At 38.9% G+C, this 24,685-nt stretch overlaps 1 protein-coding gene across 1 annotated transcript in view; it reads right to left on the bottom strand.

The window, feature by feature from the left end:
* The window catches only part of sema3h (sema domain, immunoglobulin domain (Ig), short basic domain, secreted, (semaphorin) 3H), a 62,311-nt gene that overhangs the window by 22,701 nt on the left and 14,925 nt on the right, over positions 1 to 24,685 (bottom strand). Inside the window, exons 2-8 of the mRNA XM_028014460.1 lie at positions 14,244 to 14,398; positions 9,990 to 10,052; positions 9,321 to 9,440; positions 8,012 to 8,105; positions 7,095 to 7,214; positions 5,551 to 5,696; positions 4,008 to 4,122 (exon numbers count right to left, since the gene is read on the bottom strand). Coding sequence (XP_027870261.1) covers positions 4,008 to 4,122; positions 5,551 to 5,696; positions 7,095 to 7,214; positions 8,012 to 8,105; positions 9,321 to 9,440; positions 9,990 to 10,052; positions 14,244 to 14,398 — 813 coding nt within the window. The remainder of the gene's footprint in view (positions 1 to 4,007; positions 4,123 to 5,550; positions 5,697 to 7,094; positions 7,215 to 8,011; positions 8,106 to 9,320; positions 9,441 to 9,989; positions 10,053 to 14,243; positions 14,399 to 24,685) is intronic.

Raw genomic sequence — 24,685 nt, 5'->3', positions numbered from 1 at the left:
AAGTTGAATATCAGAGACACAGGCTTAAAGGTTCAAGAAATTAAATTCTACAAACTGTATTTATTTTTTTTAGTTGTTGCTTTTTGTCATAAAAGCCCTCCAATCAAAACAAAATTAATCTAAAACAAAATCTTTTTATTTTTAAGGACCTTCTGGAGATCAAAAACAAAAAATTAAAAAAAGTAGTCATTTTATGTAACAACAAAACTAGGATGGTGAGATGAAGAGTTGAGTTAATTTTCTCTCCACGGTCAGATAAAGTGAAATAACCCCTTAAGTTGATCAGTCATAACGGAGGCTGGTGGCTCACTTTACCTGAGTGTGGTGATTTATTTAATGAATATCTTTTTCCACATTGTGGTCCAGTGGCTGTTCTCAGTTTCTCTAAGAGATCAATAACGGCAACGCCTTCACAGTGGGGTTGACCACTTTGATTCAAGTAATAATTAAGGAGTCAGCCCTATTTTTTAATAGGCATACCTGAAACTGATTTGAGACTACTTTGAAGCACATGAATATTAATAAACAGGGAAGAATATGGATTTTGACTTCAATGATAAATTATGAAAAGAAACACTTTATATTTTAGGTTGAGGATGTTTGTTACTCAATCGTGGCATCATTTATTTAAAAAAGAAAAAATATGACTCAGTGTTTTGTGATTTTTGTTTTTTCTTTTTTTTACAAAAGAAATTGATTTCTTTTCATTTTATTTCAGAACTTGTCTAATTCTGGTCTAATTTTGGGTCAGATGATTGAAAGTCAGACACAATTCGGTGTTCCAGTCCAAACAAACATTAAAATTGATTTTGGTGTGGATATAAATCTTTCTGGCATGGCACCGACCTCAACCTAAATGTAACATTTGGTCAAATATCCAATCATTATTATAGCCGGGCCCTGATGATGGATGGCTTCAAAAAGAAGAATCCAAAAGAAAAATTTTTTTACACTAAAGGAAAAACAGGTAAAAAATAATTAAAAACATTTATGATACATGTAAGTACAGTTTTCTACTCTTATATAAAGAAAAACTAAGAAAATCATATTTTTTAGGTCAATGATGTTTGCCGTTTCCTTTTGTGGATGTCATTTCTAAAAAAAAAAAAACATTTAAATGCAGAAGGTTCTATGTATTTTGTTATTTTGAACAAAGAAAAATATTATTTAGATGTTTTTCTTCTTTGTGCTCATTTAAAATCATTTGAAAATTACTAACAGGTGCCTGCTTTCTAATAATTGTCATCTTTTCCAACTTTCAGGAGCATCCTAAACTGTTCCAGGCTTCTTTCCAGTTTTCGAAACGGTTATGGGCTTTGTTTTTTGTTTAGGACATGACTAAACCTTTTACACCCACACAAAAACAGACTAGGAAAAATAACAAAGTATTTTATTGTCTCTACTGGCAGACCGCAGAAGCTTGTCTGTCTCCAGCACTAAAATCTCCCCGCATTGTTCTCCTCGACAGGCAGCAACTACAACAACAAGGACATCAACAGAAACCCACTGAGAATCCTTTCCTGTGAGATAGACTCGCATCTGAACTGCCTGACCTTCTTCTCCACTGGTGTTTGCGGTTCAGTGGGGCTCGACTTGTTTCACGCTGGCGGCATCCACAACAACGAGAAGCCCACAGATTGAAAGTGAGACATACGAGCGTGAACAAAGTCACTCCAACAGCAAAAGCAAAAGCAACAGAACAATGAAGTCCAAGCAAAACTGTCTGGTGAATCGAGCCATGAGGTGATCACAGACCAGATGCTTTCTCGAAACCAAACACAGTGGGAAGTGTTACATAACATCAAGTATGTGAATCAACAGCCTCAGACAAATGGTAAAAAAAAGATATTTATTCTTATTTGGTACAAATAAAAGCTAGACACAATATTTGGTCTAAATGCCTTGGTTGGCCTTGCTGACCAAGCTATTATTACCAATCTTTTCATTTCTTCTTAAAGGCGGGACCATTACTAAACAAAATGTGAATTGTAAACTTCTCAAAACGAATATTTGCTGCTCTAACGGATCTTATTTACATGTTTTACCAGTTTTGTGAGGCTTGTCAGTGAACACCTGACCGGTGAGCCAGTAGGTGGCAGTAATTCAGCTTTAACTTTCCTGCCAACACAAAGAAGACAGTCGGTGAGCATGTTTCTTCTGACCTTGTTGGCTCCACATGTTTGCCTGCGTTGGTTCTGTAGCATAACAATGATTCGTGGTGCTGTAGCCGTGGATTTTGCTTGTAGTTTAACTGTGCTAGTTTGTTAAAATTCTGTTGTTTTTTTCTAACCACCTCATTTGATTTGTGCAGAGCCTGCGAAGAGTCATTGGGAATTTTTTTTCTTTTGCATTTCCTTGCAAAAGTTTTATATTATCTGGACAAAGCTGTGCATTTTGTAAGAGAAGCATGCATGTCAGCATTCATACAATTCCTGTTCTGTCTGTTTTAATTCAGCAATTTTATTCACTAGTGGGGATATTCTGGGAATAACTTTTGGCTTATCTTTAGCATTGTGATGCGTCTTTTGGCCAAATGGACATTGGGTTGGCATTGTTGTGGAATAGCTGATAAAACCTCTTTTTTTTAATGTAAAAGTTATTGGCAGTAACTTCAAAATTACCACCATTTTGAAGTGGTAATTCTTCCACTTCAAAATTACGCACCATTGTTTTTCTGGTCAACTACATCAAATCCAAATTAAATCGCTGACGTTTTGTGGTTGCAATACAGCAAAAACATGAACACATTTCAGGGGGATTAATACATCTGCAAGGCACCGAGTGTGAGCCCCACAGAGCAACAGAGGTTTATGGGATTTGTAGTGTTTCCGTTTGACAGAGCATGGCATAAACACAACACAGGCAGCAGTCTTAAGCCAATGTGTAAATCCTCAGAATGTGGGACTTGTGGTTTTTGTGTTTGTGTGCATGTGTTGCTGAAGTGTATTCATAAACAAATTCATATGGAGTCTTATCAGATATGTAGAACATGGCCACAGGCATGAGGGACGGAAATGTTTATGCGTCTGACAAGTCCGAACGGTTTTTGTGTATACAGACGAGCCGAGGCCTGTGCATGTGTGTTAGCAACTAAAATCAAGCTTTACCTTCAATTTGTGTGCTTACAAGTGCTTCCTAATTTCCCATGTGTGTTTGTTTAAGTTCTGGGCTACATGAAAGAGCATGTGATTTACTGTTCATGAGTTAAGGTACTGCATAAACAAACTAGTTCACTGTGTGGGTCTCTCTGTTTACTCTAAAATCCCTCTGTTTACATGACCAGCTGAGATAAGAGCGTAGCTCAAACCCGCTGCATGCCCGTCTGCTTTTCTATTCACTCGGTCCTCCAAGAGCTGAGAAGAAAAGGTAATGTGGGGGTTGAATGACTGCAGATGCATGCTGGTCCATAACCTGCAGGTCAATGCAAGCATTCACGCTACATTTAATTCTTTATTGTACAAGCCTAATCTTTTACACTGCTGTAAACTGTGAGGTTTATGCCCTGTTGCACATATTTCTTTCAGTGTTGATGTTTTTGTCCACTCACTATTAAAACGACAAAAGCTCCAGCAGCCGGATGGGGAAAGGCAGTGGCCTCCTAAGCCAGGGATCTGTCCATCAAGGGAATCCTTGATAATAAATAAAGTCTGAAGATCTCTACGTGAGGCCAGTTACCGTGGCAACCATGGGTGAAGCACAGCCGCAAACCCAAGGTGACCAGCCATTTTGTTGGTAGCGGTAACAGTCTGGCTATGCAGACGTACAGTAGGCCGAGGAGGCCGTCAAGCTCCTTTAGGTTTCCTCGGTGTGTGAAATCTCTTAGAAAACACCAGTGGTACGAACACACACCCACACACACACACACACACACACCCCGAGTTGGCTGAATTTCTGAGCTCAATTCCTGTTTTATGAAGCATTCAGTGGCAGAGGTCCAGCTGTTGTTGTAACTCTCGCAGCTAAGGTCTGATTGCGTGTGTAATGTGTTTGCCTTTTGTTTTACTCACGCAGCTGGTCGAAATGTGTCTGCAGGCCGTCTGGTCCTGGAACTGAACACACCATCCGGGCCTTCTGGAAGGTGCTCCACTTATTCACTAAACTCCTCTGACCTCCGATGTCATTCTACAACACAATTTAAAAAGACTTAATATGTTCATGTAAACCTCAAGCTGACAATACAACACGATTAGAAGTGTTTTGTTTTTGTGCACAATACGAAGAAAGGAAAGAAGTTTTCCTCAGGTTCTAGCTGCATCACATTACATGTACTTAACAGCGCAAAAGTTCATATTATGGTTTCTAAAGAGCCACAAACTGCAAGCTTGTCATCTTTCAATCTGGTTTTGATCAATAACTTTCTAGGCTTTCGGAAATTCTGACAGGCTCTTTCCACTTATTTTCAGTCCACGACTTAAGCATTTTTAGAAATTGTTTTTGTCATTTTTATTGTTCAACCTGGACATTATTAAACTTTATTCAGCAATTAAAATGCCCCTAAGCAATAAATCAAATTTAGAGTTTTAATCCCATTGAATCTCGATCAATTGAATATATGTATACAGATACATATCAACTTAACTTTTCAATACTATTCCAATTTATTGAATGGATCTGTAAAAGAACTGACATTGAAATTAATATCGGCAGTCTGTCACAAAGAAATTACTTTGACATTTTATTGTTGGGTTTTCCAATTGCAGAAGAGCTTTTCGCTGAAAGCTGAAAACTGTACACAGCTGTTGATTGGATAAAGGCTGATGCTTCTCTCAGGACTTGTGTCAGGTTTTTTCTTCACGTTTCTTTGAAGACACGACATAAAGACATTTCAGACACTGTTCATTTCCCTGTCTCCATGCTCCTTTTGTCTTGTACTTTTCCCACATTTCTCGTTTTTATAGGCACACACTGCACAATATGCTGTTATGATCAAGTGTAAAAAATGAACCGAAAATAAGTAAAGCCCAAAAGAGACCAAATAAACTTTTGAAAGACCCTGAGAAAACCTTTAGTACAATTGGTCCATATCCTTTAAATCGTTTTAAGAGGGTCCTGCTGCTTGGAGGTTTAAAACACTAAGGGCATTTTAAATTAATTGTAAATACCAGATATTCATTCTGGCATAATTTCTGTAGAAGTCCCAGACAATAAGATCCACTGAAGTATAAAAATACAGGCAGCTGAATATAAAAACCCACAACCAACTTATTAGTAGTTTATTTCCCCAAGAAACGTGAACATTTAAGGTTTTAAACACCAAACGAGTTTTAACAGTCAAGCAAATAAAAAAATCTGTTGGTTCTCATTGATCATACATTTTTAAGAATGGTCAGTATTACCGTGAAGCAAGAGATTCTCTATATACAAACTTCAGACAAGCCAACAGGGACATTCAGTTGGACAGAGTCGGTGACTTCAGCACACACCCCAACCTGTGCAGACACACTAATCTGCACGTAGACACTCGCAGGAAAATACCTCTGCGAAAACTTCATGCAGAGAGCCTCTGGTCTGATCTGTGTTCCATCTCTGCTCACCGGACGCTCATCGTACCTTGCAAACTCGTGCCACTCTGGAGTAGAGAACCTTCCCAGCCGCCCCCTCTGCCTCCTGGGCACGCTCAGTGAAGAACACGTAAACTTTATCGTCCTCTGGGTTATCAGTTTCAGACAGTGGCGCTACCCGCACAAACTGGGCATCTGGAGACACACACACAGAAAGATAGCTAAATTACAGCAAATCAACTGTGGAGCAGCACAACTACGCTGACGTCACATTTTCAATTGTGTAACTGAATATGGGAGAGTGACAGCAGAGAGACGATGAAGGTGGAAGTGAGTTTACAGAGAGGAGAGGTGATTGGTGGTTATCGGCAGCAGACATCAGCGTGCTGGTCTGATAAAACACCGACCGGGTGAGCAGGAAGATTGTAGAGATGCTGATTTTGATCATGTGATACTACATTTACCTTTTTGTTTACCTTTAATATTTATTTTTCAAATTGAGATGCAAAGATGAAGTTGTGGCAGTTGTTAGTGGGTTATAATTCAAAAAATATCTAGTTAACTCAAACTAGCTGTTGAAGAACAATTCACTTATTCCTAGTGGTGTCGCTGTAGACGTTAAACCAAATCAGTTTCTTTTGGCAGCTAATTGTGTTTTGTCAAACTTACATTTTTAAGTAAATGGTTTGCAGTTTTGCTAAAGCTGTTTTTTTCCCCCTTTTTTTGATATTCACAAATGTGCCAGCAAAGCGCAGACATGTTCTGACATGACTGCTAGCTGCAACGTCGGCTGCCTGCTTCTGTAATCAGAAGCTTGACTTGTGTCTTCTGCAGGTGTAGACTGAACATGCACACAACAGTTTCTGCTGCCAACAGTAAAGCAATCGACAAATGTGGTCAAAGAAAAAAAATATTCAACTTGAACTACGTCTGAAAATCTTGCATCTTCACTTTGTCAATGAAAATAACAAACTCTCTCAACTGACTCCCAGAAAAGAAACATTGGTTCCACAGAAAGAAAAAACCTTAACGGCACAACTGAGAGCAGAACGGCACAATTTTAGGTTTTAGGAATAGCAAGCAAGTAGATGTCAGCTTTTATGATAGGAACCAATCATCGTTATTCCAGTCTGCCCAACTCTTACTGCATTCTCAAATTAGAAAAGTATCAAAATAATATTCAATTAATGTTTTTTCAACTAATTAGAAGCACAGAAACAATCACATTAGTATTTAATTAAATTAATAATATTGCAGTGTCTAAACGTGTGCTGTTATGACAAAGGTGCAGCTATGATTATATTAATCTGTTGAAGGTGTGAAAGTTAAATGTCCCATGTGTTTTTGTCCATGTGTTGATATGTATTAATCTGGTTTGAAGGTTGTAAACACAGTTCATGCAAAGCATCATGGATTACAGAAAGGTGGATTGGAAAAGGCGTCAGAAAAAAATGAGACCTTTACATATTTTGCCTTAATAATTCTACTGATAATAAAACAAAATTCTTAGTAGAATTATCAATAAACTTCTTAAGGTTTTGTTTTTTGCACTTGCTTGAGTTTCTCAAATGTGTTTCCAGTTCTGGGACTCACCCTGCAGCCAGGTGGAATCGTACTGCTCTGTACGGATGACGTGTCGCCTGCCGAGGCTCCGAAAGAAAGCGGAGTCTCGACTCATGAAGTCTGAAGTGATGCCGGCGTATAACTCTCCATCTAAACAGTAAAACCATTGATTACATCCTTATTCAACACTGCATGACAACTCTGAACAGCATATGTTCAGAGTTGTCATGGTTCTCTCATTCACACATTGAATCTCTTCTTTAGTTAGACTTACTGTAAACATACTCAGCAGCCTAAAGGTCTTTACAACAGTTAAGGTGGTAATATACTATGGGAAAGCTTTGAAAACAAAAATATCCAAAACACAGTCAGAATCATGCTTATGTAAACAACACTGCCACTGCCCACCCACATGCTGTCTGGCTGCTTTTCTCACGTTAAATGACCAATTCAACATTGAATGCTTTTAGCAGGCTTTATAAAGCCTTAAAATAATCTGACATATTTATCATCAACACCTACCCAAAACCGTCAGTCATGTTGCATCAAGTGCATGCTGTGAAGTGGGGACATGATATGTGATTCTCACAATATGATCTTCAGAGACAGAAGGTTTTACTGTGTGATGGCGTTGACAGAGAAAGTTAAAGATGTAACATCTCTTTTATTTAAAGCAAGTAACAATTAGACGAACTTAAAAATATTGCTGGACTCAGTTTTTCTTAAAGGTATCCTTCTGCCAGCTAACTTTTAGTATGCAGCAACATGTGGGTCAGTGTTGCAATTGTGTGGCTGGAAAGAACTTGATCATCCTAACACTTTCCCTGACATCAAAAAAATCTTCAAACCACAGGTGGAAAATTATGGTGGAAAATTATAACTACACCTTGTTTTACATTGATAACTCTAACCAGCATTTAATTACATTGAAGAATAATTAATATTACCAACAACTGCAGAAGCCGTTTTCTGGAACGGGTCGTAGGGGCATTTCCCTTTCCCACACTCTGTCTGGCTGTAGGAGAGAGTTTGGTACTCTGCCTTAAAAAGAAAAGCCACACAGTCGAGATTAAGTGAGCAAATCTGCTGAATAAACCAGAAACAGATCAGAGTTTTGTTAGGCATATTAAAATAAGTCCATTGTAAAATTTAAAAATAATCCTATTCATTGAGGCGATGAGCTCTAAGAGCGTTTGAGCCAGCTCAACACAGATGGCTGCCACACACACACAGAGCAGCTAACTGAGGCTAATCAGGCTAAGTGCAGGGAATCTAAAATGTGTGAAGTCCAGACTAAAACCAGCCAGTACCACCAGCTCCTCTAAGAGCCGTGTCTGCTCTGATCTCACAAGGCCTTTCATGGGATTAGCTGCTTTCTGACACACATCTACTACAAGACACACAGACAACATTCAGCACTCTACTGGAGGATTGCACCCAGACATGTGTATAAAAAACTGGTAGGAGAACAATCCCCAAAGTTCTTGTGTTTTAAGTGAATATTATGTGTGGGTGTATATTGGAAAACAAGGCACATGTGCACACCCGTCTTCTAGACATGCTTTACTCTGTGTTTGACATTTAAATGTCAACTAAGTCTCAGGTGTCTGGTGAGCTGCACAATGTTGCCACATATGAAGGACAGATGACTTTAGGTAAACCCTCACAGGTTGTGTGAGCATAGGGGAAGACACCACATATGTTATTTCAGCAGTTCATGGGCCACCATGAGGGGGATGGGAGCCCCATCACACAGGTAGGATGGAGGCTAGGACGAGCACCGGCTTAAATACGGAAATATCTGCAGATACATTTGACTTCTCTAATCTTTTCTCTTCATAACTATACGTCAGTAAGGAAGGTTCTCCAGAGGCGAACCTCTGAGGAACCTTATTAACTTTTTTCACATTTTGTCATCTTCAGTGTTCTACTACGCTTTTACTTACAAAAACAAATAAAAAACTCGGACCAGACCTATAATCCATAAGTAAATGTGCGCTCAATGACTTATATGAGTATGTGATTAAAGTGTGTAAATATCACTGTGAGATATTGAAAAAAAAAAGATAGATTAGGCACAGATATATCCTATGTTATCATTTTAACAGAGGCTCATTTCTAAGAAGCACATTGATTAAGTTATAAGTCCAAGTTTATATGTAATTTTATTTTGATAGTGTGTGTGTGTGTGTGTGTGTGTGTGTGTGTGTGTGTGTGTGTGTGTGTGTGTGTGTGTGTGTGTGTGTGCAGTTTTACCTGGTGGAAGATGCTGGTAGCAATGAAAGCACAGCGGGGATTGAAGGCCCCGGTGCCACACACGTACAGGTGCGTCTGATTAAAAGGCTGCAGAACTCGCAGGAAGTTCGCACAATCCAGCTGTTCAGAGACACAGATGCACACAAAGAGAGCAGCATCTTAACACAATGCAGCAACCTGCAGCGTTTCGTACTGGAGTGTTCAGTAACAGCAGAGTAATTGTTTAATTTCAATCGTAATCTGTAGTTCTAAATGTGTCGGCTTGTTTCTTCCTGAATCTTGATTCCCCTACCAGCGTCAGAGTGTTGTTTGTTTACAGTTCCTTAAATGAATCGGATTCAATCAGCTTCAGTTCTGCAGTAGATTGCAATCTATTGCGCAACTGTTTCGGGGTTATTGTTGCAGAACATTTCAGGCAGGTCTCGTTTGGTCGTATCACATTGCAGCCAGCAGGGAAAATTAAAAAGAAAAAAAATAAGAAAGGTGATATGGCCTGATCTGTCAGTCAAGAGATTTTGATCTGTGCAACATTCTGACTGAAATCACGTTCTGAGATGAGCTAAACGATGGTTTACCTGCGTAAAACATGGAAGCTCCTGTTTTAAATGTTGCTGTTGTTATTCAATCACATGTGTTTGTGCTGGAATCAGTGAGTGTGTCTTGAATCACCTCTGAATCCTTCCCAGCCATGAGACATTCTTGGACCCGGTCCGGACTGGCTGGCCAGAAAAGCTACAGGGAAGGAAAGACAGGGAGAGGAGGAGACGAAGGAGGGAAGAAACAAGAACAAACAGAGAGAGAAAGACATTTAAAAAATCTTTTTCCTGTTCAAGTTTGCGTTCCTGCTCGTGCTACGTTCCTGATAAACAACTATTGGAAGCAGCAGGTGCTCTGACGGTCAGCCAGGAAGGGAGAGCCAATAGCACATGACTAATCTGGATGGAATAAGCAGAGCAACAGCTTCAGGGAGGAGAAAAATAAAAACCAACTGGCAGCATTGATGAGTGCTGATAATGGGCCAAACTGTCAGGGCAGCAGGGACCGTGACAGCATGACTAATTCACAATTTGACCGCACCTGCAGAAGGAATTGGACTGCTTTTTATTGAGCCTCATGCATTGAGAAGTGCCCAACAGCAGAAATAAATAAATAAATAGACCTGAACATTTAAAGGAATGAATGTGGACTTTTGGGAAATATATTTTATTAAACAAACTATTGAAGACTCAGTGCATTCCTGCCCACCTTTTAGGATATGCAGTAGCTCTCCCAGCTCTGCACATCCAAAAACTTTAACTGTATTGCAACGGTAGCACATAAACAAGCTTTAATAAAGATCATTCAATTCACTAATTTGTAGAGCGGACGACTAATAGTTGTCCTGTGAACAGATTCTCACGCCTGAACTGAGGATCTTTGCCGCTCCACCAGATTTACCAAAGACCTGCAGGTTGGTTGTAATGTTGACCAGATTGTCAGATGAGGTTAAGTAAGTTCAACTCTGCTGTGAACTTTTCAACAACTTTCCCCTGACCTGCCTGCTGTTCCTCGTGTCCTTGTTTGTTCATTAACTTTCTCCAATGAACCTCAGCGGGCTTCTGGGCCATTATGGATAAAGGGGCCGTAATACAAATGTCTGCAACTATTTTCAAAATTGTTCGTTAAAAAAGAAAAACTTAAAAAGAGAATTAGTTTCCAGCAATTCACAATTACGCACTATTTTGTGTTAGTCACAAAATAGTGACTAACATAAAATTTTAATAAAATGTATTGAACCATGTGGTTTTAATTTCATAGGATGTCATAACGTTTAACGGCAGAGTCAGGGTTAAAAATCTAATGGAGGCGATTCAGTTTCAGGGTTCATATTTAGGCTGAAGAGAGACAATGAAAGGCCCCTGTGGCTGAATGACAACTTTGAGTTTTCGAACCGATTTGCTTGCTCTGACTCTGTTAAAGTGTGTGTGAATGTGAGTGTGTGTTTTGAATGGTGGGGGGCTGGAAGGATGAGCTCACTCTAGGTTCAGGTAAGACTATCTTCCATGAAACATGTACTGGTAACCATGAAAATGTCTGACTTCACTAATCAAAACAACACACATCGCCCATCATAATCACATTAAATATCACATAAATTAAATAAAAATAAATAAAAAACCCAGGATGGGTCCAACCCCACCCTCCGACTCTTTTTGATGAAATCAAAACTGAGAGGAAATAACTGAGCTCTTGATAATGTGCAAGCAAGAGAGAAATAGAGGCTCCAATGGCAGCTACATGACTAATCTAACTATTTCCCTGACTCAGTCATTCCCTCAGAGACCAGAGTCGTGAGGCTGAGATAGAAGCGATATGACCATAAAAACTGCTAAAGCTGCTCTGAAAAAATACAAGAAGCAAACAATTTCTCAGAAAAATCACAATCCATAAAACTCCAAGATATAAAAATGCTAATTAATACTTTAAAGGCGCATGATCTGGCACTTATTAATTGGTGGTCCAAGCAGAAAACCACCACTGCGTGGAAAAAAATGTGACGCACAGTCAAATAAAGCCATTAGTGACAAAATACTGGTGGTTTTAGGAAACAATTTTAGAATGTCCCGTAATAGTTCCCCGATGCAGTCATTCCCGCAGAGCCCGCTGCGGAGCCAAGATGATCAGATTAGATTAGTGACCGCACTCGGCCTAATCTCCAGTACCACACACTGACAGGAACACGGACCACCGCTGGAAGAGTACCACCAGGTGAAAGCTGTGGTTGATGGGAATTTATCCTGCTGTGGAAAGCATGCTGGCCGTCATCTGAAACCACATGCAGGAAGAGTGAAGGGCTAGTAAATCAACGGCAAAAAAAAAGAAAAAGCAAAACAAAAAAAGACGGAAAAGTGTTGAAAATGCTGAAAGTTCTGCTGCGAAACCAGAGAAGGGGCAACGATGAAAGGAGAAATTTGAAAACAAAAAGCCACAGAAACACAACACAACCCATGGTGACCTCTCTCTGGGTAATGGTGGATGCCAGCTGTAGGCTCACATAAAAACAATGCCTTGAGGTTTTTTTTTGGTTTTTTTACTTTGCAGTATTTTTTATTTTATTTTTTTAACTGTAGCCTCATCAAAGTCAAAGTCTCCATAGGCGATAGTTAATGGCTGCCCTGGGATGAACTGGAGGCAGTAGTTACATGTCAATCTGTTTGCCAGAATCACTTCTTTTAAGAGTTTGCAATGTAATCACGCAGTGTTTAAAAGTTTGGACAAAAAACAAAAAAGAGAGAGAACATAGCACTGTGAATATTAACAACATAAGAGGGAAAATAACTACACATAATATAAAATGGTATAAACAAACTATAAATACTGTATGTGAAAATGCAAAACCCACATGAAGCTAAGTCACGAGTTAAAATTATCTCTCCTTCCACTGGCAGCGAGCCGGGCTCAGTGGGTGGGTGGCTGGAAGAACCGGTGTGTCTGTCCGTTTCAGAAGCTGTTCGTCTGCTCGCCTACCTGTTTGTCCCCCTGACAGCTTGCGTGCGCGTCTGACTGATGAGGATATTGATTTGATCCGACAGATCACGGTTATGAAAAGGCAGCGCTGTCGCTGTCCTTGCTGTGACCCTGAACTCAGCCAGCCATTAACGTGTTTGTCTGGCCGTTTGGATGTGGTGTGAAACATCAGGGTAGTGTATACTGTTTGGTCTTTTTTTTTCTTCCTGTAGACAGTTTCCTCCCATATGTGCAACTCTACGAATATGAGGCCTGTTCAACTGATTTTGTATTTGATGTTGTGTGAGAGTATGACGTTTATCCACATCAATGTTTGGTGAGTTTTGCTGCACCAGTGCCTGCAGCATGGGAACGAGATCATCTGGGGTTTTTTTAAAGTGTACGCTTCTTGCCGGAGGGATCCTGTCCACACCATCACTGATTTTTCACAAAACTGAGACTTTCTAATGCATTTGTACGTTTTGTCCACATGCATATACATTTTTTAAATAAAAAAAACCTTAGGACGAGGTAGATGCCAAATAACCAACTGTCTAACTCAGTTTAAAGATCAGCTGACTGAATATTCCCATTTTGTTCAATGCCACTTAAACAGAACAAACATACTTAGACTTTGGCTTCTCAATTCTCTCCATCAAGTCCAGTGTATGTCAGTAACTTCTGATCCCAACTCAAATCTGGACTCTCGTGGAAAATCTTCTTTATGTTCTGGAATTTTACAAAACTCAGACCTGTCGTACCATCCTCTTTACTAAAATACGTTTTAATGCATTTGTTTCTTTACCTTTACTATTGTATTATATTGTTTAGTAGGCTAGAATGTTTGCAAGTCTAACAGAAAGCTGCAGACAGCTCATAATTGTTTATACTGGCTTCCTGATTAGTTCAAAAGTAACATTGAAATATGAATCCTCATACAAAAAGCAGTGGGATGATCAGACTCCGGTACATTAGATGCTTTCATTTTGTTTTACAAAAGAGATAAAGAAAGTTTTGGTAAATTTAACAATCAATTCTTCCATTTTGTCTCCTCTTTTTCTATTTTTCCACTGCTCACCACAAACAGTTGAAGAAGATGAAAATGATCCTTCTGCTGCTGAAATTCTCTTTATATTGCTTAATGAAACATATTTCAATAAAGAATGAATTAACTAGAAATGAAGGTCCAAAGAAGGATTTGTCCTGCTGTAAGTTGCTTACAGGCATCAGGACAGATAAGGGTTCCTGATGGGATATAAGTCAGAAGGGTGTGACTTTGCTCTTCAATTGTCAGTGATTAAGTTATCAGATTTGTAAATCTGCTGTTATTTGACACAATTTTGGGTGACAACAGTTTGTATTTACGCCAAAACGCACACACATTGAATGGTTATCTTCCTTTGGTTTATTGGTATGTGTGCATCTTCCACTTCATACCTTCCGCGGGTTCTGTGTGATGTCATCCAGACTCGTAGAGAGAAGATTATCTTTCATGGCCACGTATAGACGCCTCCTGTCTTCATCAGGCAGCAGGGAGTGGAGGTCTCCTGCTTCCAAAGGCAGCGTCAGCAGACGGCCATTTTGAATGAGCTCTGCAGTGGAGAAGAAGAAGAAAAGCATATGACATAAATATAACATAAGACCAAGTGTAGGCAGAGAAGGCTGAAACTTCAGCAAATGCACCAGCATGTGTAAAACCTGTGCTTAACACTTCGGCTGCAAGGCCCAAAAAGGTCAAAGGTCCAGAAAGAGGGATGCTTTTCTGGACTTTTAAAGTTTTTATATCCTGTTCAAGTTTATCTTTAGGATAACTCGGTATTGAATAGCCTGTTTGATCAATCCAGGTAACTTTTCAATCGCATTTAAGCATCAGAAAATGTCTCCAAAGCTCAGAGAGAATTACCATAACTAAGTATAAAGACTGGAAAAGTTAGAAAGACCTCCGCAGACCAGTTACTACCAACCAGGAACTCTAAAATCTGATGTCTTTCTGGTCAAGGAACACACCATGCCAAAAAATGAAGTGGTCCCACCAACCACCACCCTCTTTAGTGTGGAAGCTAACAGAAGGGAGCCTCAGAGTTAGCTATTTTTATGTCAGAGAGAACTTTAAAATGAAGTCACATGAAGCATAAACGGTGCGAGACAGGAAACTACTTTCTACTTTTAAACAGGACGTAAGCAGATAATGTGAAGGGTGAATGTTTTGCAGTAAAATTGATTTGTTTTAAAACAAGGTTTTATATTCTCGATGGATTTAAACACAGAATGCTGTTTTCAGTTAGTATAATTGTACCCATGCCAATTGTCGTAATCCCTTATATACTGTCAAAGACATTATAATGTCTATAATCATGTTCTTATTTTAAAATGATGTAAATAATATTATAACAATTCTGCTTTTCACATATACCGTGTGAATGCCTCTAGTCTAATTAAGATTATGAATAACTGCATCAAATAAGGAAGGCTAGAAAGCAATACTATTAATTAATGACGTTAATTAACAGAGTCTTTTTAATAATTAATAAATTATTTTTTTAGAAATTGGTGTAATCTAAAAATCAACATTGGCATGTCAAAATGTACATCTGAATTCTTAAATGATAAAAAATCATGTGATTTACTTAAGTTTAAACTCTAGTATGAATGAAACAAAATATAGTAGTAAAAACAAGATTTAAAAAACAGAATTAAAAGTGGGGACAAAACTATGTCAACAACAACAACCAGCTCTGACGCAAAATATTGTTTCACAAGTGATCAGATAAGCAGACAGACATAAACTTTCCCACACCTACAGTTTCTAGGAGATGCTCTTCTCTTGTTTGTTTTTTGTTCTGCTTCGTCTCTCTCTAACAGCCTGGACTCTCACACTAAACAAAAAAGCTGAAATGCATGTTTTATGAACACACACACTCACATCTTGATACGCTGCACATGTGTTTCAGACAGGCTGTGGGATAACAAGGGATTCTGAAATGACTAATGATGAACGTACTGATTACATTTTTCTAAAATGACTCCTCTGTCGCACTATGTAAACTATGAGAACTATGGTGAGGGAGATCGTTCGATATCTGAGCAAGGACACAAACGGCACGTCAGTCTGTTTTGTGTGAACCATCACAGCGTAAGAGCCAAGCGTCCTTCAGTGGTTTGGCGTCAAAAAGCAAAAAGCAGTGGCAGACGTGGCTTCACGCACTGACAGCTCCTAATAGTACGCTGAAGTACAGAGAGATTTTGAAACACATTTGTCTTATAAAAAAAACTGGATGACACTGTGTTGGTGAATTACACTGAACATGTTCCCCTGTTGTCAACCTGGCCCCTTAAATCCAAAAAAACATGTTAGGACCACTATCTCAGGGCAAGTGTTTAAGCCAGACGTAAAATGACCATTTATGCCTTTTTAGGCTGCTGCATTTATGCTCCAGCAACTAATTTACATAAATTGCTGCTCAGAGCGCCTAGCTGTTTAACTTCATGATTTATCACCCTCCACAGCAGCAGCAAACTCAGCTCATTTTTATGTTAAAAATTAGGCTTAGTTTTGGTGTCTCCAGACGGTGGGTAGTCGTGTGCTGCCTGTTCCTCCACAGTGATGGATAACAACCTCTGAAACACACTGTTTGTTTCATCGGACTGGTAAATGTGAACCGACATTGTGCTCTGAAGTGTACCATGCATAATATAATTGAGTTAATCTCCTTTAATGTAGCGCAACAGTTTGAATTTTTGGCACGAGTTGTTTCTGTGAAACGTGAAAGTCTCACTGCATTATACAAGAGACACTTTCAAATTCGATTTAGGATATAATTCAAGGTTATGAAGAAATTTGTTGTTACGTTTATAAAGAGAGGAAGGTTTTTGATCCAACGATGAAACGGATAAGAGTGGAGGAAGTGCTGTATTTAATCAAAGTCCTCAGAGGTTCTAAATACCTCAAACAAGATGCTCTGTCTGTCCTTTATTATTCTGCATTTTATTGTGTCGTGCTGCACTGTATAGCGTGAACGAAAAAAGAAAACTTAGAAGACGAGGAAAGAACAAATCAGACAGATACATAGCTGTCAGAGACAGAAAGAAGTGGGAAGCTGGTGGTGGAAGAGCACGAAGTGATGACACACTGAGAATAACATGCAGGGATGGATATAGACATGGCAAACTGCAGACTGGGGTGACAGAGAGGTCAGACACAGCGGGAGCATATTTGCAGTGTCTTAGCTGAATAGTTGTTTCTTCAGGTGGCAACAAGAACATTTTAATTACCCTGATACCAAACAACCACTATGCATGTAAAAGGCAGGTCTTCGGTTTTCAGCTATGTCTTTGTTAACCAACTTTACCTCGAGAGCTAAAAGACAATGAGCAATACAATCTTCCAAACGCTTACAGAGCGCACAACAATAAAATATGGGTTTTAAAATGTTAAAACTTCAAAGAATGTGTCCATGTGTTACATAGTCCTGAAAATAATTATTTCTACATCAACAAGTTACATTTCGAACATAACTAACAATGACCTTATCTAACAAAGACAAAAACTGTCTGGCTGCTAAGATACATCCTCAGACAGAACCAGATCACACTGGATGCAATAATGTATAAGCAGAGGCTCTTAACTTTGCATTTAGCTGAAAGTGTCTCATGCATTGATGAACATTTGGTAAATGTAATGATACACCAAGCATTTTTAGTTTGCTCATATTTTTCTATATGTGTATTAAACAAAAGCCATTGTTTGTTTTGTGTTTTTTAACTCTGCAGATAATTGTTTGATTAGATGTCTTTAGTGTGTTTTAAGTATTTTTCACCACAAATATGAAAATGGTTCAATATGTTCCGTACATAACACGCCAAGTTGAATCAGATAAGCCTTCCTAATATGTAAAGATAACTTCAATTTCTAGCTCAGGTAATAAGGATTTTCTCCCGACTTTAGCTAAAGTTGGTGTTGGCGCCTAAGGAAATCTGTTCAGCAACTTGTGCCTGTCATGATATGCAGTTGAGAGGTGCTGAGGAAAACGCTGAGGACCCAGGTTGGAATGAAGAAGTGATCATTTAATGATCCAAAAAAAGCACAATAATCCAGGCAGCACAGATGAGCGGAAGGCTAATGCTCACAACTGGTAGCAACTGGAACAAATGAATAGCTGACGGCAGACAAAACGACAGACTGGACTAGACAGACTTGACTAGACAGATTAGACAAGAAGGAACACAGGTGGGATTAAATACACAGAGGGTAAAGCAGGGAACGAGACACAGCTGGGAACAATCGAGGGGTAGACAGGACAACACGGAGATTCAATAGACTCAGAAACCTAAAATAAACACAAAGAAAACTCAAATCCTCACAGTGCCAGAGTCATTGCTTGAGTTTTTCTCCATCTAAAGTCCATTTAAAGCTGCTGAAATCATCACTGGGTGTTTTTTTTCCCCCTCAGATTATTTCTAGAAAGATATATATATACTGTATATATAAAGAAGAAAACTAACAAATTTACAAAATGTACAAAAAGCTGGGTGTGATTTGCTGTGATCCCTTGAAGATTCATCAAAATGACAAGTTTTCACAACTGGATCCAATTAAAAGGCTTCATGCAGAGGGCTCATGTGACTTTTCTTTACAGTTTCTGGGTGGCATCATTTTCACCAAGTGCAAATTTTGACCCATTTGAAAAGCCAAGATTCAAACCTCTCTGCCTTGATATGAAAGTAGCATAGTCTCAAAGAAATGGAACATGAAATTGTTCTCTTGCTGTAAAATGCAATACATAAATAGAAGAATAAAATGTAGAAATTCACATGGCCACGCTTTGAAATTCTGAAAAGATAAACAAAAATATCTTGTTAAAATGTTTTAGCCTGGTTTAGTAAAATATTAATTGCATGCAAGAACTTTTGAAGAAGATTCATGAAATTTTGTTTTTTCAACATTAACAGGACATTGACAAAGTTGTGGGCACATTTGTAATGGGAATTTGGATGTAGATATTAAAATGGATATTTTATCAGTTGGTGTTTTAAGCTAAATTTGACTAAACCATTTTATAATTATAGTCAACATGCATATTGCCGAATATGAATGCAAATTACTGGATAGTATTGGATTGATTTTATAATATATTTCTACATTTCCCAATCTGAGTTTGCCCTGTTTGTCTCAAAGTACAGTAAGACGACGTTCACTGTTATGTAGCACAAAATAAATGAACGTAATTGAATTAAATGAATGAGTTACTGGATGTTTGGATACAATCAGGAAACAGTAGTGAATATTTTTCTTCTCATCCTGGGAAAAGGAGTCATTAGAGCATTGCATCTTACAGTTTCATAAAAACACAAGTTCTTTCATTCCTCCGCCAATAGCGCTGACAGATTAAAATAGGTCAAATTGAATTAAGAATAATGAAAAACCTTCATTGTTTCTCTGCACTGTTAACTATGAAGATGATAAATAAACCCATAGGGGGTGAAAGCCAAGTGGATAACGGGGAGGAGAGGAGGAGAAGGTCAATGGGGAGATGAACAGCTGGAGGGAAAGATGAGGAAAAATGGAATGGCAAAGTGACAATGAGATGAAACCGGGCTGATGGGTGAAGACAGCTACGAGATGAGAACGGGAAAAACGTCAAAACAACGGATGATGATGGACAGATGAGAGAGGGAAGGAGAGGGGAGGAGGCAGGAGGAGGCGAACAGACAGAAAGTAATCCTGATGGACGAAATTAATAAATAATGATGGATAATGATGAGGGTGAGGGGAAGAGGGGGGATGAGGAAGAAAACAGGGGGATTGGGCGAGATAGGTCGATACGGGTGGAGGAGGAAATTGTGTTTTGACGACAGCGGGGGGCAAATGATGGACACAAGGGCGGATTGAGGAAGAAGTGGAGTCAAATGATTAAGCAGATATGAGAAGAAAATGGGAAAGCCACATTACAGTAAGCAAGAGGAAAAACAGCAGGTAAGAGGAGGGAGGAAGAGGAGAAGATTAGCTGAAGGTAGATTTAAAAAATAGGGAAAATGAAACCTGAAAGAAGGGCAAAATTCTTTGATGACAAGGTGAAAAATGATGAGGAAAAAGTGTCAAAGTGAGAAAAGAAGACAGGAAGGGAAAAGGAAAAGAGGGAGCAAAGAAAGAAAGATTGACGCAGCAGAACTTCAACAAGCTGACAGTTGAGTAAAACACACGACGTGGATGAGCAGAAAGGAAATAAGATTTTTTTTAAAAAATAGAGGCGAGGAAAACATGACTCAATGGAAACCGAGAAATAATCAGCAACAGAGAAACAGTAGGAAAGAAATGGACTTTCAGCCCAAAAGAAAATAGCAGAAACTTATGGTTAGCTCAGCATGAAATCTCACTGGGTACTCTGTTGTTATTCAGCAAAGCATCAAGGAGGCAAATTGTTTTGCTTCACACTGATCTGTGTCTCATTAATCCAAGACAGTGCAAAAGCAACAAAATAACTTCGACTAATTCTATCCCCATTCCTCCCTTCATTTAGCTTAGATTTGGCTGAACTCAGACGCAAACAAAGATGAACATTTTTCCAAGCAATCACTAAAAGAATGAAAACCTTCAAGGTTTCCAAATGGAGGTTTTGTTGAAATGATAAAGTTCACAATTGCTGAAAAGGAAACATGTTATTTTAAAAAATCAACAGGGAAGACAACTCTTTCCCACTATTCCTGCTTTGGTTTGTTTACATTTAAAATGTTTTTTTTAAGATCTTGTAACGTTAGATGTGCTGAGCTTTTAATCGCTACCAGTCCAAGTCATTTAAGATGTCATATTTACTAATACCTGAGGCTTAGTCAGAAAAGTTGAGCACGACTTTCTGTAAGTCCAAGAAAGTTATTAAATCCACTTAAAATAAACACTTACAGTCCCTGGCCACTTTATTAGGCATCTAACTTAGTGATTAAATTACTTGCTTGGTGCCTCAGGAATGTTCAAAAAAAGTTCTTGTTTCCAGCAGGAAAGTTGATTTTTGACTAAAATAGTAACCGACTTTAAGCCCAACAAATCCACTACAATTACAGCCTCAATTTCAATGAGGTTGTGGCGTTGTGTGAAACATAAAAACAGAATACGATGATCTGTAAATGCTTTTCAACTTGAATTAAATTGAATACTCTATAAAGATGAGATCATGTTCGAATGTATAAACACATTTATTGATATTGTTGCAAATATTCACTCATTTTGAATTTAATGCCTGCAACACGCTCCAAAACAATTGGGGGATAGTGGCAACAAAAGACGGAAACGCTTGTTTGGAACATTCCACAGGTGCACAGGTGAGTGTCATGAATGGGTTCACCACTTTGTGAGCAACTGCATCCGTAAATACATTATACAGTCACCAGTTATGAAACAACCAATAAACATTACATTTAGTCAAAAGCCATAATCAAGCTCATTAATGCACAAATATGTCCATCAATGTTCCATTTACTGCTAATAAAAGGCAGTTCTAAACAGGTGCCTTTCTAGCATCAATGTAAAGAAACGCAGTGTTTCAGCTGCTTTGTGGTTTTCTGGAGGTTTGTTCCATTCAATTCCACTGTGTAGGAAATTGTCATATTATTATTTTTTATTATTATTTGTGCTTTACTCAACATCTCAACTTCATTGGAATTGGGGTCGAACAAAAAAAGACCTAAGAATGAAAGAAAATCCCCAAACGTTTGTTGATGTTTTTCCTGACAATTCCTGCACATGTAGAAATGAGCAAGTGTGCTGAAGGAAAACTCAATCAAAAGTTGTTCAACTTTGTTGCGTCAAAGAAGATTCATAGCACTTCAGTTATATTTCAGTCAACACTTGATTATGGCAGTCACGTTGCAGCCGCTCTCTGTGCTGGCTGTCTCTTCACCTCATGAATATTTCAGCAAAAATAAAGAAGGAAAGAGAGTGATCTAATTTCCTGAAAAATAAATCTACTTACCTGCTTTGTCACCAACTGTGTTTAGCCAATAAATGTCTTGAATTTCAAACATTCCCGGCTTGCCAGCCTACGTCTGAAGGAAGGAAGTTTCTAAGAGGCTCTTACTTTACAGGATATCAGACCCTGGTGGGGATTCATGCCTTCCTGCTCCTACTCAAGCATCCAGCTCTTCACCAAAATTACTGTGTGCACCTCAGGAGCAGCATGACCTTGTTTCACGCAATATGAGGGGAAAAAACTCAACTTAATTGAATGTGAAACCACCGCTGTGGTGAGAATGCCAGCAAGATTCTGCATCTGTTACCCTCACAGGTTCCTGTTGGGTCAGACAGGCTGAAACATGTTGATGTCGGGGTTTAATAGGATGGAACCGTCTCCATGAAGGACCCCGTCATAAATTTGTCAAGAGTTCCTAGTGTAATAATAGAAATCAGATATCCCCCTTGAGTCAGGATCACATGTTTTATATTGAGTCAACTCTCCATGTGATTACAACTCTGACTTGTTTTCTTTATTCTGCAGACACGACAGCATGAGCGCACACTGACAAACCCGGCATATTTAAGCCCATAGGAATGAACAACTCTTATTCAATATGAAAAACCAAAACAAAACATTGTTTCATCCGCCACAAACACAGAGCGTTCCTCAGTCATAAAACACCAGCTGCACCTACTCCACCCTAACTCTTGGGACAGAGTTGCCTTGGATACGGCAACCATGCCAACATAATTTAGAAGGGGGCACGGAGGGGGTGTCTCTTGACCCTCCACCCGCTGCCACCCCGCCTCACACACACACACACACACACACACAGATGATTGATTTGGCCAACACCTCTGCACAACATTTCTAACAGGGTCGATTGGAATAATGGAGTATTTCTAAGACATCAAAGACATTTGTCAGTGGGGGGCCGGAGGGGCGTGGGTAGGGGGCTGTGCCCTTGAGGACACACACTTAGACATATTTCCTGATACAACAGAATAATAAACTTTCCCCCATGCTTCTCACTTACATGCAGCCAGGGCTGGATTTACAAAAATGTGGGCCCCTGGGCTGGTGTCCTATCAACTAAAGGGAAATTATTTTGCTAATGCAAATTACAGTACATTATTATTATTATTAGGTAGATCTATATATAACTTAGAACTGATGATGCCAAATGATGATGGTAGGTTTAATGTGTCACTTGGCCAGTAACTCCATGTTGTTCCCAAAAATCTTCATAATTTTGAAATATTCGAGTACTGTTTTTATTCATGAAAATCCCAAAATATTATTACAAGGTACCTGATATGGGCCCACGACTATTGTATAAAGTACAATGCCTGCAAAGAATGCATTCATTTAAAAAAAAAATGTAAAATTCAAAAATAAAAATCTGTGGGCTCCTCCAAAATTGGAGCTACTGCAAACAACATGCAGCACAACAAACCTTGTGCTTTTTTTATTGACATTTTTGTCAAGTCATAACCATAAACTGCAAAGTTTCTAATTGGGAAGAAAAAGATAGATGGTTTTCAAAATATTTTACAAATAAAAACTCAGAAGTTGTGGCATGCATTTGTATGCAGCCCCATTTACATTGATAACCCTAAAGAAAATTTGGGGATAATAATTGCCCTGGGAAGATTCCTTATTAGGATAAAGACTCCAACATCCAAGATGAGCCAGGAATATGTTGTTTGAAGTTATAACAGATCATCCCAAGTTATATGTCATAGAGAACTGGGATGTCCATTTTCTCAATATAGAAAGAGTGTGACACATTCGCAGACCTGTGGATGTGTGGATGCACAAAAAGCACATGTAAGAAAATGCTCTGGTCACACGGCAACACAAGTTGAGCTTTCAGCACTACATAAAAAACTACCCGGGTGTTTGTTGGAAAGCCAATACTGCACAATTAATCTAAATCTGGAAAGAAATCAGAAGTGGCAGCATAATGCTGTGGGTCGGGTGTCAGGGAAAATAGGTGGAGCTAAAAACAGAGCAATCCTTGACGAAAACCTGTTGGAGGCTATAAAAGACTGCTGGAAGGTGAAAGTTCACCTTCCAGCAGGACGACGACCCTAACCATCCAGAGCAGCAATAAACTGGATTAGATCAAAGCATATCTATGAGCTAGAATGGTCCACTCAAAGTCCAGCTCTACATCAAGTTGAGAATCTGTGGCAAGATTTGAAAGTACACACACGTTCTTCATCCAGGCCTTAATGAATCCGAGTGCGACATTAACCGTAGCTGCCAACCTGAAATCGTCTGGCCTAAGTAGCCCGACACAGACAGAAGAGATGAGCCTGCTCTCATTCCAGCCTGCAATAACTTTCCAGATTAAAGTTTTGAGAAAGTGTTCTAAAAGACCAGAGAGCAAAAGTTTCAGAGACAATTTGATGATTTGATTCGCCCGTGGGCAATTTCATTCCCCAGCTCCGCAACCTTTTCAGAAACTCTGAATTGGAATTGATTTTTTTCAAAACAACTTGCAGCTCCTAAAATGCCTTCAAACAACACTGAGAGCTGAAGGAACAATTTGACACAAAAATAGCAAATTGCTATACAGCATACAGAGTAGGGCATTAAAAAAAGCATGAGAGAAAGCCATCAAATGGCGATTTATACTCTGAGAAAAAATGATTCTAAGAGTAAAGAGTGTCAGTAGTTGCCACAGGTGTGAAGTTATTCTTCACATGGTTCCTCAGACTAGATCATTTGAACCCACCCTGCAGGTTGTAATCTCTTTGAGTAGTACTGCAATGACTTGTGAAATGTTGACTAACTTTAGGGCAGCCAGAATTCAGACGACGGTCAATAAAAATGCTTCAAGTTTACATTACTTGAGATTTCTTATGAGTTCAATAGAAAAACGCAGAATTCTAATTACTTTTGTTTTAACTTTTTCTTATGATAGAA

Source organism: Xiphophorus couchianus, chromosome 1 (genome assembly GCF_001444195.1).
Source record: "Xiphophorus couchianus chromosome 1, X_couchianus-1.0, whole genome shotgun sequence".
Lineage (NCBI taxonomy): Eukaryota > Metazoa > Chordata > Actinopteri > Cyprinodontiformes > Poeciliidae > Xiphophorus > Xiphophorus couchianus.
The sequence above is the reverse complement of the archived record's forward strand: the minus strand, read 5'-3'. Positions and strand labels throughout refer to the sequence as shown.